The sequence below is a fragment of the Megalopta genalis genome, chromosome 6, assembly GCF_051020955.1.
Source record: "Megalopta genalis isolate 19385.01 chromosome 6, iyMegGena1_principal, whole genome shotgun sequence".
In the NCBI taxonomy this organism is placed as follows: Eukaryota; Metazoa; Arthropoda; class Insecta; order Hymenoptera; family Halictidae; genus Megalopta; species Megalopta genalis.
In genome coordinates this window covers 21,986,713-22,002,923 of record NC_135018.1, presented here as the reverse complement: position 1 = coordinate 22,002,923, position 16,211 = coordinate 21,986,713, and the positions used below count along the sequence as shown (strand labels likewise).

Genomic DNA, 16,211 nt, shown 5'->3' with positions numbered 1-16,211 from the left:
AGGGAAATGTCGATAAGGTTCTGAAGAAATCCATCGTTCGTACCGATTCGAATTCTCCGATTGATGTTTAAGCATTTCCACCGAAAAATCTAAAAATTGGAAAATCTAGCGTGTAGGCTTAAGTGCTTGAATATGCTTTGATCCCTAACATTAAAAGCTGCTTTTACACTTTTAACATTCACGACAGCTGAATAGTATCAAATATTTTTCCGAACACTAACTTATCAACATCGGTATGTCTGGATACGATATATTACCCCCTGCCAAATTGTGCATGATACACTGTATTTAATTGTAAATAAAGTTTGCAGAATTTTTATACATAACACAAAAGTAACACATCGAGCTCATCATTATTCACCTAAGACAAGATCTTTTAGTCAAAAAGCTTGAATAATATTTTTACAATAACGAAATACAATTATGTTTGAAAATAAAATGAAATCATTAAAATGCTTAAACTTAAACTAAGTGTCACAATTTAGGCTAAGATAAAAAAAAATGTGTTAGAAAGCTAAGAGCGGTATATCGCCGTCTCTAACACGCGGATAGATCGCGTATTACACGGAATTTCTATTTTTCTATAATAAAGTACATTTTCGTTAAGCGTGTAATTCATTCACATGAATACATCTAACAATGCTAACGTGACACATTTCTTCAAGAAGTGTGTGACACATTTCGCTTTTTTTCGATGCAGAGAGACACGGTAGGAGAACGAAAAAAGAAATCTTGACAGAGCATAACTTTTCCAGCTAGCACAGCGGCGCGGTCAGATTACTTCGATCGGGAATTCTATTCAATCGACGATGGATTCGGTTTAGCGAATCCAACGAAAATTACTCTCGCGGCTCACGTATTAATCCCCGGAACACGGCAATGACCGTGCAAGCTACAGAGTGCTTGCTCTTCCATTTCGGCAAACGTATCGCGGCAAAATCTGCTACGTGGCGTGCTGTCGTCCCGCGGACGTAATCACGCTGTGCGAACATGTAAATCCAAAACGATCCGTCGCTCATACCGAAACGCTAACATCCATTACGGGAGCCGCGTCGCGCGTATTTACATTGCATCTCTTTCGGAAGTCGTTTGATCACCTCCTCTCCTCTTTGCTCATCCCCTTCAATTGTTGTAGAGTAATGTAGCAGAACAATATGTGCTCGTAGACTAAGACGGAGTTATTGTTTCATTTTCCATGCGAATCTCCGTTAACCATTTGTAATGTGTCTCTCAGACTCGAGCTGAAAATCTCACACAAGATCTGTCAAGTATAAATAGCATTTCTTTCTTTCAAGTTTATAGACAATTTTATTCTCTTTTAACTCTTTCATACACTCCCCTCTAGAAGTATCAGAACACTTACAGAAAATTTAACAAATTTGAGAAACCGATAGGAAATTGTTATAATTTCTCCAATTTATTCCAGAGTTAATTGTAATTATATATTGTAATAAATATATTAAATATATTTATATTTTCTTTTCCACGATATATCCACACACACAGCATTTTGTAATTACTTCTTGACTAATTTCGGCATCCGTTTTATTAGCTTGTCTATTACTTCTGATCCTAATCGGTTCCATTCATACTGTTGTATGTTCCACGTATTTAGAAAACATATCGTATGAAATGACCTCAACATACGTTTTCAATGAACAAAATGCAATAAATGGAAAAACTAATTGCATAAATGATGAACACTTGTAACTTAATATGTACTTTCGACAATACGATACCATAAAACATTACCCAAACTGAATGAAAAATTACAGTTAATACTAAATTAGCAGGCGTCCTAATACTTTCGGGGGGGGGGCGTGATCTACTCAATATGAATATTATTCATTTCTTTTAAATCGAAACAAATGTTCATTCTTTTGTTATCAAAATCTGAGAATCTAAGTAAACATAGTTATTAAAAAGTAAAAAATTATCTCGTTATTAGGATAATTATTAAGAACGAAGAAGTGCTACACTACATAGCCGTGAAAGAAATTGTAGAGCACAGGGTAAATATCATTTCTCTTCTAAAGTGGGAAGTGAAATTATCGTTTTTACAATTTGACATTTTTGACCTAAAACGAAAGAAGTTCTTAACTAAATTGAAAAATTCGAGATACGTTGGGAATAGGAAAATCTCATTTCAAAATAGAGTTGTGCGTAAAACGCAAGCGACATTTTAAAGGAATTCTTTCCTAACGTTTTTATTTTCCACCCCGTTTCCTTATTACCGTTCCAGTGACCGAAAAACAATTCTGACATCGCAGAAAACATCAGCCACCTGAAAGCGTGGCGTTTATCAGGCATCATGAATTAAATATTCATTGGAATCGATTCGAGTCCGACCGTGTCGAGCCATGGGAATTGTGATACGTTTCGGGGACCCGTCGCCCGTTTCTCCAACTGGCATCTAAGATTCATGAATTTATTCGATCCGCTGAACTTTTATCGGGCCGACAAGGAACGCTTTCGGTAAATTTTCACTTCCGTTTGTTTGTATCTATATGGTCGCATAAATCACATTTCCAAAAAATTTTGGAATTGACGAATGCGACCTGCTTCTCGAAGTGATGAAAATTTCTCGCAGAATATTTTCCTTTCGGCTATGAAATTTCGTTGCTACTGAAATCACTGCGATAAATTGTCCTGAACAAATATTTAAATAGAAGTACAATTGTTACAAACATTTTCCATTCGTAGAGCAGCAGCAAAACAGTAAAATTGTTGTAATCGACGTTCAGTAGAACCTTTTTAACATTATCAAAAGAGTTCTTATTGAATGCTGATGCTAATGACCCAGCTGTCGATGCGATTCTAAACTCCAAGTAGGAAGAAAGAAAAGAAGAAATTGAACTCGAGAGGGGAAACGAGTTAACTTCATTTCTTTCATCGACGTACGTACTAAGAAGGACAAGAAAGAGGAAAGAAAATGATTCCGAGGCTAAGTTAGTAACCGTGCTTGCAGAATGTCTCAACGAAAACGAGAAAATGGAAAGAAAAGTTCTACAAAATGATCCGAATCAATTATTTCTAATTCCATTTTGTCAAGATTTTAAACAGATACCACGTTCGCGAAACAAATGTTATAATTGCTATCAATAATGTTATAACAAACGCCTTATAACGCGATATTATTCTCACTCTCATTCTCCATCCAAATTTTCTTCGTCTTCCTTGCACTCGCAAGATGATAATACGTATAATTATATATAATGTATGAAAGAATACGTGAGAGACCATTTTCCATGTCTAACACATTATTTATAGCATGTGTGTGTGTGTGTGAATCCATGTTTCCAATGATTCCAATTTTGTAAATGTTTCTAAAATTCAAATAAATAACACTTCAATCGCATCTGTTCTCGAAGAGAAATACTTTTTTTTCGCCTAAAAGTATGCTTTATACAGTATATTTTTATTGGGAAAAGCTGTAATACAGTTACGCCGCCAATTATATACGAGATAATTTTATCGTAAACACAGTACGACTGCAAATCAGTGAATGAGAAAAAATATGTATGTATAGATAAAACACGGACGAAGAAGATGAACGTGAATTATCGATTTGTTATATTATGTTTGGCTGTCAGGTTTCATGTTCAAGTTAGTTTATTAAATATTTGTTGTTGTTAAAGGAGTTGATACCAGTTTTCCCTATCCTAACTTCAACATGATCAACACGTATCGCAATATACTTATGTATCGATGTATAAAATGGTCCAACCATTTCAACGGATGAGCTCCGACAGTTACGTATCGATCCTCTAAAAACGATAGTACATATACATACATCGAATTCGCAGATATTACTAACTTTCTGTGAAAATCTAGATTAATTATGTACGACCATTGAATTAATCGATGCTCGTCTAGGACTGAACATATAAATTCTGACTAAAAAATAATTTTCTCTCTACCAGTTGAAAAATGATTTCCTTAACGACCGCTTGTGCAGGTAAAGTTGTATTCCGCGCCGAAATGTCCCCAACAAGGAATGTACACTGGGACGATGAAAAGTTTCTCATGAAAATGAACATTCTGTTTTTTAGAGCGCCACCCCGGGGACTGCAATATTCTGCATGATTTCACAATTATGAGGAATTTATGCAAGGCGTAAAGCGGACACGGTCTTCGCGACTTTGCAGGTTAAAGTCCCTCCGCGGCAAGGGTTTTAGGGCTGAACGACTTGCTTGGTATCGCAGTTACTTTTAATTAGACCGCTTGAACGCTCTATCTTCGGGCGTTTCGAGGTAGAGGAGAACAGCGACTTAGCAGCAATTTTTACCCATTAAGACGCCGGGAAGAGTCTCCTGGGACACGTTCCGTGGTTAAAACTAAAATTTCCGTGCACTTGCGGCGTATCTTTCCCGAAAAATTGCGACATTAAATACTTCTCCCTAAAACGTAAAACTTTTAATTTCAAAAAACCAGGCCAAGAATTTGATGAAAACCTCAAGTTGAAAGTCTAGTTAAAGTGCGAGATTTTCGGCGACGTCTTTGTTGGATTTAAAACATCGGCAGTTTAGTATAGTGCCCCGAAATAATAAATCCAAGGGAAAGTTGTCAGACCTCATCATCTAACCTCTTCAATTAATTCGTTATTATTAATTGTATGCGATGATTAGAGACGAATATGATACCTAGAGTCTGTTTTTCACTGCAATACTTAGCTTTCTGCTTTAAAAATTAAACTTTAAAATACACAGATAATTTATATCAATTATATAATAACCAAAAGCTGTTTTTGGTTAGTTTATAAAAATGACAAAAAGACGTTTATTCTGATTTTTAACGAGTGTTGTTAAAATATTTGCCGCAAGTGACACGTATATCGAATAAACAACTCTTAAATGTATCCTTACTATCTGGATAATCGTAAATTGAAAAATGAGTCACCCGTCATTTTTACGGGCTCCGTAAGTGTTAAATCTCCTAATTTAAATCTCCTAATTTAGTTAAATCTCCTTAATTTACGCTCCTTGCGCACTATTATTAATTTTCTATCACTTACCCTTCGACTGTTGCCATCCTTCGAGTTTAAGCTGGGTTCTGATGTCACGGTCCCGAAAATTGTCGGCTGCAACAAACGAGAGAATAACTTACTTTCCATCAATGAAAGTTCTTGCTATTTCTTTGAAATACGTATAACGACGTTCGAACGCATCATTCACAGACAAATAAATCATAGCAGAAGAAATATCATTCCAAAATGTTGATTGAAATATATCGTCAATATTATTTTCAATGAAATGTACCGAAAAGTAATCTCAATTTCGATCATTACACATTCGTGTGTAAACCGCATTCGAAACTATAAATAGAGTTGTGCAGGATTATAATCAAATTACTCAAGAAATTGTAATTACAAACTAATTCAATTAGATCCCCATTCAATTGAATTACAATGTTAATTCGTAATTGTAATTTGAGTGCAATTACAAAGTACTAAATAATTAAGTTCCATGAATTACGAATTACGATGTAAATGAATTAGCACAACTGTGGTGTCAAGCGTCAAGTTTCGAAAGTTACTGTATTGATTGAGTATACATAAATAATAAATACAAACCAATAAATCTTTTATACATAAGGAAATGTAAAATAAAATAGACGGTATTATTAAAATATTATTAACTCTAAGTATCCTCAGCGATGCATAAGTATCAAATCATGTAATCGATGTATCGTATCGTCATTTGTGACGATTTATCATATCGTTATCAATTGTATAAGTGTAATCAATGTACCATATTTATACTATGTATCGCTTTCATTGTATTACATTAAATATATCTAATTGTACTGCGCGAATTCCGTCAGTAATAAAAATAAACATGAAAAACAGTGAATCACACGTTGTTAAACATAATAACTGCTCAAATGGAAAATACAAATAGTAATAGAAAAATTTAACAATAATTTTAACTCATCGATTGATGTTTATTAAGTATAGTCTAGGAATATAGTTCCCCTTATTAAAATGAGACAATTACATACATTCGCTAGCTCCTAGCCGCCGGGTCAGTGGTTTTTTGAAATCGATCGACGAGCTGTCAGTTCGAAATAGAGACATGATTTCCCCGCGTGAAATCGTCCGGATGTTACCCGTAAAACTACGAATCCCCGAAACGTTGCTGTAAAAGCTGTCGCCTCGTAAATCTACGAAATGCCATCTATGTAGCCCGATGGCTGCAGTCAAGCCATTAACTGCCCCTGACCGAGAAAATTCGTTCGATGTTGCATCGAGCAAAGTGGCGGCGTTAGCGGAAAATGTTGCACGGGAAACAGGATCCGTGTAATGCTCAGAAAATTTAATTCCGGTGTAAACTTCGTTACGAAGTAATTTCACTGTTTGCGGCTAACAGCCAAGAAAGTTTATTTATCTTCTCATTCCTTTAGTCACGAGGAAAGAATTATTTTCCAAAGACAATTCGAAACTGAGTAGAATTTATTACAACATAAAACTACGAGCACTCAGTATTAAAATTCTAGAAACGTTTGTAACTTGAGTAGAATTGATTATAACTACAGATGAATAATATTAACATTTTAGAAACGTGTGTAACTTGATTATAGCTAGAGATAAATAATATTAAAATTTTAGAAACGTTTTTAACATAACTTGACAATAGATAAATTGATGATGACATTAGTCACTATTAAATATGATATTTATAAGAATATGTGTTGATTAAGTACATAGCAAAATACACGCATTTAAAAAAGACCAATGAAAGAGACTAGCATTGTGTATCGCACGAGAAAAAATGGTGTAATTGTCCTTGAAAAATTGGCGGGTTCAATTGATCCAATTGACTCGATTGATATCATTGATTTTGGTCGAGAACGCAGAAAGTATCTCCGTTACGAGGTTAATTGGTTCATCCATTTCGTTCTCTCGTTCATGAAATTGATTAATACAAGTAAGTTCTCATACAATTCGCATTCATATCATCCTCATAATTAAACTGAGTACCTTTATGCATGTATCTGTTAAGAATACGTTATTGCAGTAACAAAATAACATTATCTGAAATATTATTTTAAATAACATATTATTTGATCGCACAATTATACGAAATAATTATTTGAGATTATCAGCCCCGATTACAAAGATTGTATATTTATGAAGAGAGAGTGCTGCTCAAATTGGACGTAAAAACGAAATAATTCATTACTTTAAATTGCTATTATCTCAAACGAATAAAATAAGCGTTCTTATATTTCTTTTCAAATATTTGCCCAGATGTGACAGTTTGCGTGGTAATCAGCATAAGCAATTTCTCTCGTAGCTTGGTGTCCACAGGGCATTCCACAAGATGATAATTTGAATAAAGATACACGATCTACTTGTTAGCGGATCGTAACTTCCCGAATTGACAAAAAATTGAACGAATTTCGATTGGACCTCGGTTTCAGTTTAGATGAAATCTACATAAACCGATTTCATTCGCCATCGGAACGTAAAGGCTGAAGAATAACGTGCTCATAAACGTCAACTATCAAGTTCACGATGATGATACGGTGACGCACGGTGCTCTTAATTCAAATCAGACAATCCGTAAAGAGAATCAATCTCACCGACACGGAAATGACCGCAATAAGGTGCAAGTACCTCTTCAGACCAGTCTATATATATAATTCGGCTGGTTAAAAGGAAACGAAACTCTATTTGGAGGACTATGCTGTTCGAAGCGTTTCGATCAAACGGCAAACGGATTTGGTCTATTAAACGTTCGTTTATTTTCGGGATAACAGCGGCAATATTCTTAAAGCCAACGATACGCTGGAATTAAAACAGCGAACGACAAATGGTACGAGTGCATCTTACGTGCATCGTCAGGATTTCCGGTTTACGCGACGATAAAGAACGGAAAAGGTGAAAGGTCCGACTTTACACCGTTTGCACGGCGGCAAAGAAGTGAACGTGACAACGGAAACAGTAAACGGTGGTACGTGCTTGGCGTTTTCTGAAAATGATGCCTCCACAAAAAGTTAACGCGCTCAGTGGATTTTATGAATTTGCAATGAGGCGAAATAGTAAAGTATAAAACAGGAGAAAGATTAAAAATACGGTTATACCAGAAAGAAAATGTTTGGGGAGCTTGTGTATTGAATTAATATGAATTAGTGAAATATATGATAATAGAGACACAACAAACTTCATAGACCTGTTAGAATTATAAAATTGATAAGAAACAGAATGATAAGACGTAATAAAATTATAAGAAACAAATTGTTATTTGATTTCGACGTTAATTTGGAGAAGAGTTTAATCATCTCCAAGAGATGAGGACATTTTTTCACAATCTCTATTGTCATCTTCATCGCCGAGTATATTAAAAAGTATACCTTTTTGTATTGTTAAAATTGTTTCTGCAAACTGTCACATATTATAGGACGGTAGATTACTTGATAATGGAATATGGAAAAATGGTAGGAAACATCTACCACATTTCGTCAATACCTTTCAAAAATATCGTATTAATTCTTTTATCATAATTATTGAATGTACGCGAAGGTGAATTTATACGACAAAGTTGTAGAGGAAAATTTTCCAGTATTTAACGAGCATTATCCTACAATACGATTTCATTCACAAGTGCATCGGTGAACTTGCCAAGTAGAGCGATTCTCTAGAAATTTCTCAATTAAAAACATTAGAGTATAATATACAAAAAAGTTAATGTTTTATGAAACATTAAACATGAAATATCTTGAGAAATATTAATTTCTTTGGTACTGTGCCTAATACTTTTTTACTGAGAATGTTCTAGAAAATCGATCTACCTACAACAACATATGCAGTTCTATTTTTTAAAAACAAGTGCAGATGCACTTTACAAGTGCACCGGTGAATTTGTAAATAAAATCGTACTATAGGACGATAGGGCTTGTTAAATAGTATGAAATTTTCGTCTACAATTTTGTTCTAAATCCACCTGGACCAGAGTTATAGCTCGGTTTACATAAATGTACTACGTATATTGCTCGCTAAAAAATGACCGTTGAAATTGCTACTCTTCCCTTAATTTATTTTAGTAATACAATATAATAATATAATATTCGCCATATATATCGCCATTAACATTCGAGCGGAAGGGTTAATAAAGGATTACGATATTAGATTTCATGTAAATGGCGATGAATATTTTTTCGTTAGATCACTAGTAGTTTAATGAACTGGTCATGTACCCTTGCAAAAAATACCTACTGAGAACTGAAAACAGAATATGGAACAAACAATTGTAGTTCATTCCGCTGAATCAATATTGCATTTCCGGAAGATAAATATGGCCGCGGTGGATGTTCTGTATTCTGTGCGATGAATCGAGTTTACAGTTATGGTAGACATGTTATAGCAATCATGAAAATTAATTAAATCTCTGCGTCGCGCTTAGCGATATTTATTTTTTGTTTAAATGCTGCCCATGACATGTAGGTTGATTCCATAAACGTGCGTCATAAGAATGCTTTAAAAAGTGTTACGAATGATACATCGCATTGAACGTCCAACGATAATTGATGAGAATTAAAAGACAATGTGAAGAAGATCAAATATGTTTACTTCTCATTAAATTAATAACAACGCACGAATGTATTATTGCGTTATTCGTACATTTTACATGTTTTAGGATTTGTTACAAATAGTGTATAACTCATGCTTATAAATTATGTATTAAATTATCAACTGTCAATTTTATAACGATTCCTTTATGCAATTCCTTATCCCTTCCCATTGGATTGTTCTTCTATTGATATGCGTGCTATAGTCTCTCATTCCTACTTGATCTCTTTCGCATATATTTTAGAACGCATAAAAGTAACTTTTATATGAAATTTCACCGTATGTTTTGTAACAGTTTCACTGTTAATGGCTCTGTAATACCATCGTTAAAGGTTTGTTCAAACCTGATATCGTACAAGACGATCCGAATCACTTTTCACAAAGGAGGACTCCCTTATTGTCGTTTCAGAAAGCCTGGAAGGTAATTGCTAGCTACTAGCCCCAGGAGAAATCGATACAAACGTCTTGAGCGCGGAAAGACTCACTCAACATTATTGTTATCAATATGGATAATGTAACTGGTCTTGAGAACATGATCGGATTGAAGAAAACCGGATGGAGGACGCAATAAATGGATACTTCTCTAACCAATACAAGTTTCTGTCAATTACGTCGGATTCGTGGCAGAATGGTTCCTCATGAATCCGACTTTCCGCGCCCATAAACGTAACCGTAAATTGAAAAATATAAAGGGATGTTCAACAATATAGATGAACGTAGCTCGAAGAAGCTGTTTCTTCCACATTGGAAACATATCTTGTTGAAAGATTAATTAATTAATTAATTAATTTCACATTCTCTTCAATCACTCCATCAGTATGCAATCATTTAGTACACTCCCAGATTAATCATTAAGTACATGAAGCAACGATTTCTGTGTGCTTCTATGTATATGATTATAGATTTTTATTAGATCTTGCTAGATTATATTGTAGATTATTCTAGATTTGAACACATTTACAGTTTGATAATGCCTGACGATTTTTGCAGTGTTTCGAAAAAAAGGGCGTTTGCTTTCCCTTGTGAAAGATCCCTTGTACCTACACATGGCTTTAGAAAAGGTTAAAGGTCACGAAAGAGAGTATACGGAAAAGTCTCCAAACGTAATAATATTAAGCGCTGAAAAACAAATTGATGCTTCCGCAAAAATTGTGTATGATGTAATTTTGTTTCGACATTAGAACATAGAACATGTAAATTAAATTTGGACAATTGATCATCTCAATTTTTATGAAATCATTAAAAACCTAATAGTTTTATGAAATATTATTTTGGATAGTAGAGAGAGAGTTGATTTTATGTCTCGTAAGCAAAAAGAAGATAGACTCACGTTAGCAATTCGAAGAAGTTGTCTGATTGTATTATGATTTATGATACCAAACCAAGATTTTGATAACAGTTAGCGAACAGTAATTTATGACGTAACTAGTCAGGTAAAATGTCGCGCGCGAGAAAAACAAGTCGAATCCTGCTGTGGAACGTCCGCAACACGGAATCCGCACTGAATCGTTTCTTCCTTATCTTTATCCACTCCAACGGATCGGTCAACAATCGCGTCCCTGATTCAAAAAGCCGACGAGAAAAAGGGTGAAGCTGTTCGGTAAGCTTTCCCGCTGAAATTTCTTCGCTAACTTTCTTCTTACACGCGCGTTTTCTTCTCCAACACATTTTTCTGAATTGACGAATGTACAACGAGCAAGGAAAAGGTCAAGTGATTTGCAAAGTTGTAATTTAATATTTTACTTTATCGCTCCGTACGTCGTGTAGTTTTCGACTATGAAATATTACTATGTATACGTATATGTTCAGTACCAATAAATATTGTGAAATAACAATAAAATAGGAATATGGACAAAATTGTAGAATGTCAGTGTCTTTGAATTTTTTGTAAAAATTCTAATTTTTTTTAAATCATCGGAAGTTAGTTGCATGTATAAATCATTTTTAGTTGAATCAGTTACTCAGAAACTTCATACATATTATGAAAGGTAAGTATATTTCCGTTGTAAACTATATTTTTATTACATTCATCTATCAGTACCCTCAGATTCTTGAAAGGTATGAATAATTAAGGTTAAAATGAATATATCTTTGTTTGCAATTCGTTAACTGCTGTTTAGAGATTGTACTGTGATATTGTAGTAACATTTTCAGTTAACATAAAAATTTCAGATCATATTCCTTGGCAAAAGCTACTAGGTAAACTGAACGATGATGTTGCAATAAGAATATCACATATGGATCAGTGCAAAATTCTATTTCCAGTGAAACAAGAAATAATTGCATAATGTTTTGGAAACTATCTTCATCGAAACAAATCAATTTATTTTGCTGTTACTACCAAACTAAATTGTAGACTTAGAGATGGACAAAAATGAAAACAAAAACTTTTCCTCGTTCGAGAATAACAAATGATCGTTAAAAGCGGGGATCTCTTCGCATTCACAATGGTGATAACTCGCGTGCGAAGTAAAGTTTCAAAATACTTACAGAAACTCGACGCGTGTCTGTATGTACAAGGTGTCCCAAAATTATTGTACAAGCGGGAAATGAGAGGTTTCTAAGGTCATTTTTAGTAATCTTTTTCCTTAGCGAAAATGCAATCTGCGGCTTCGTTTACTTCGCGCCAACTAATCTCGTCTCTCATTGATTACTGTTTTTCGTTAATAACTCGTGAACGAAGCTGCGGATTGCATTTTCGCCAAGAAAAGAATTACTTCAAATAATCTCAGGAACCCCTCGTTTCCCGCTTGTACAGTAATTTTGGGACACCTTGTACGGTTTAGTCTCTAGACTGCGCGAAAACTAGACGACGTGTTAGACAATGAGTGTAATGTCACTGCCGTCTCGTCTCGTTTTCTCCCGGATTTAAATACATGATGTGAAAGTGAATGACAATGTCGGTGTCCAATTACTAAGATTATTTCTACATTTAGAGGGCACTGCCCTCCACAAAGTGTGGGCAACGCTCACTGTGGCGTAGGAGAGGATGCAAGACGTCCTGGGAAATGGCGCAAGGTCCAGGTCATAGGAGAGTACCGTCAGGCCCAGGAGAATATACTCAAGTGTCCTCGAACGCCTGACAATATACTATTGTTTGTTTGAAGCCCTGAATGCGCACGTATTTGCCAGATGAATTCGGTAATTACACGGCCGTTTCGGTGCCCTCAGGTAGCGTTCACAGCTTAACCCCTTACCGTACTTTAACGAATCAGACACTTGGTGAAAATTTCTAGTAATAAGCTGTTACGTATGAGTGTTGTTCCGTTCCTTTATGTCGGGATCAAATTCTATTTTCCTGTCACCAGTATTTAAACATTCAAATAGATGTAAACGCACAATGAATATAAAAAAATTTCTTTTTCTTCGAAGAAGTTATTGCGATGGAAAAAGTTCTAATCATTGTAATTGTAAAGGAATCGGCATGCAAGGGGTTAAGGGTGTAGATCTGAATTTAACCTTGACGGAGATGATCGTCACGTTGCAAATCTAGAACAACCTCTAGTCACTAGAACAACCTAGTTAATAAGATTTTAGACCGATATGTGGTTTAACACTTTACGCTACGATTTATTTCACAGCTGCTTTAAATATTACGTCCTTGTTGTTAACAAATTCTTATTTGAGGAAGAAAATTTATGTTTATCGTATGCCAACCTTTACTTCAATGTTTAAATATTCATAATAGGAGAGTAGAATTTTATATCAATTTAAATGAAGTGGATAATGTTCGCTTTGTATAATGGATTCTGTTCCAAATCTTCGCAATGGGTCTGACATGATAATGTAGCGGAAGGAGTTGAATTTTGAGTATAATTTTCTGTGATGAGCCAGTGTCTTATCGAAGAGAATTAGTATTTGTATTAATATTTGTATTTAGTATATTTAGTATTTTATTTAAGCCATAGTTTGAAATATTTGTTTCTTTAATTTAATTGGAGTTTAACATAAATGATCCATAGCTTGCCTCGTGTAGTCACTGCTTGTAAATAAACAATAATGCTGGTAGTGAAAAATATCGTAACTACGAAACGGCGTTTTGGGAGTTCATATTTTACGTTTTAAATACGTAAATAGAATATTAAAAATTCATAGCTCCGGCTTTGTGCATGTCATGGCTAAAGCGCGATGCTCTTGCAGTTTTTGTATACGAACGCTGAATTTCTCGATTTCACAAAAACCTGACAGCGAACGGCCCTCTTGCGACGAAATGTAATTAAATAATCATTATGGTAATTATGATTAATTTAAATCAATTGTTATACTATTGTATTTAATAGTTTATATTATCATTATATTAAATAAATCCTTCGAACGTAATTAGTTGCTGCCCAACTCTGGCAAATAAATCGACATTCTCGTTCGAAAATGTATGATGCGTAAACGGACCATCAGAGAATGGTCTCACACCACGTTATAGATCGTTCAAGGTTTAAGTGGTTCTTTGAAACGGATATCCGCCGCTCGCTTCGAATCCTTGTGGTCGCTAAATTATTCTGTGTTCCCATACCAGGTTCCTCTTGAGAGGCTGATTAAGAAATCCCTTTGAGAACAAAGTAACTGATATCCACCTTATTCACAAATTGCACGAGATCTAGGCGAGAAAAATGATGGCAGTGGCATTCCATCGATGCTTAACCCATTACATATCTATCAATGTCCCATTGTTGGGACATTTCTTCAAATTTTTTTCTTTTAAAAACTGCAACTTCTAAATAATATACAGTCATTAAAATACTGGGAACATATCACGTACTCCATGAAAGTATTAAGAATTCCCGCTATTATAATAACCATAATTAAAATTTTTTCGTATTCTTGAATTGCAGCGGGTAATGGGTTAAATCAACCTAAAAACGTTAATTGAAAAGAATGCTATCTCATAAAAGAGTTTACGGAATTCACAGTAAACAAGTTCGATGTAATAACGTGAATTCATTCATTTACAGTTTCGGCTGTAACTCACTTTTGTATCACCCGAGAAGTTTCTTGTATTACTTATTCTTTGTCGTTTTTTCCAAGAAGTCCGTGAAACAGAAAATGGAAGACGGGGAAACAAATAAATTAGACAAATGCACAGTACCAGGAAGTCAGAGTAATTAAAAGAAACAAAATACAATGATAAACGAGCGCGCCGTAAAGAAGGAACTGAGAACAAATGAAATTCCGATATTAAAGATAGCGGATGTGGAACACGAAAGAAAATTTGTAAAATGTTAAAAACTGTTGGAAAATTTGTTAAAATCATTTATAAAATAGTGAACATTGAGTCATGGAAACGTTTAAATAGTTGTAGCAGAGTTTCCAATAATTATATTAAATTCTTTTAATATTATTGTATATAATTTAATATATTATAATATTAATATATTTTAATATATATATATTATAATATTAATATATTTTAATATATATATATATTATATATATTATATATTTTCATTTTATTTCTATTTTTATTTTATTTTTATTTTATTTTATATTTTTATATATTTTTTAATATATTATATAATTAAATTATTTAATTATATTAAATTCTTGTGATAGTACAGTTTTTCCTCTGGATAAAGTATATGAAATCTGAAATTGTACTTAAATTTAAAAATTCAGGAGGTACAATCGAGAACAAATACATGTGGACACCATTTAAAGAGGTATAACTTTTTAAAACCTGGAATAAATGACTGAAATTATTTGTATTAATGATTATAATACTTTTTTTTAAATTGTACTTTTACTTGGAATGACAAGAATATAATAAAAAGCTGTAATAAAAATTTTTAAAATGCGTTTTGCAGATCTCTGCAAGTATTGAAAGATTTAAAAAACTGTAGATTTTGGACAAGTATTGGTCGAAAATGTAAGAAGTCTGGATAAAACTACGATTTTCGCGATTGTTAATTGTTTGTAATTCGTAACAAGGTCAATTGATTTCAATGAAACGATCAGCATGCATAGAAGTTATCAAGATCTATAAAATGTATTTTTTTTTAATTTTCGTTACAGGCTTAGATAAAAAGATTAAAAAACGTGAATTTAATCCAGTTTTAGAAAAGTTATGCCGTTTCAAATGGTATCCATATATGTATATTTGTCTTTTTAAGAGGACTGTATTTGATCTTTTAAAAACTCTTAATTATGAACGAACTGTTTCTCTGAATAATAGTTGTGATAATTTATTTTGAAGGTCATTAATTGATGTAGAAAATTTCGGATATATCGACTTTTAAAGAATTGATTTATTTAAGATGCAAATTGGAAAATGGCAATTTTATGTGAACATTTCCGGACGCAATTAAACAAAAGTTCGTATAATTCCGACATTTCGAAATACGCGTACAATGGTTGAACATTTTACAAACCCATTGCAGAAAAGTATTACATTGTAATATACTTTTAATTATTAAATACAGATGAGTAAATATATGAGCCGTACATATCATGTTCTCCATAGTTAATACCTTCCGAAATAAACGACAGAGTACGGTTTGCAATTGTAATATTACGGGGAGTGAGCGCACTCGTCCTCTGAATATAAATGATTGTGACTGAAAGTATATATGTCGAATATTTTTTCGAATATTATATAATTATATAATTATAATAATATATTATATAATTATATAATTATAATAATATA

At 33.6% G+C, this 16,211-nt stretch overlaps 1 protein-coding gene across 1 annotated transcript in view; it reads right to left on the bottom strand.

Annotated features, from left to right (window-relative positions):
- LOC143259730 (uncharacterized) overlaps positions 1–16,211 on the bottom strand; it is an 801,439-nt gene that overhangs the window by 433,481 nt on the left and 351,747 nt on the right. The window contains exon 4 of the mRNA XM_076523132.1: positions 5,015–5,080. Coding sequence (XP_076379247.1) covers positions 5,015–5,080 — 66 coding nt within the window. The remainder of the gene's footprint in view (positions 1–5,014; positions 5,081–16,211) is intronic.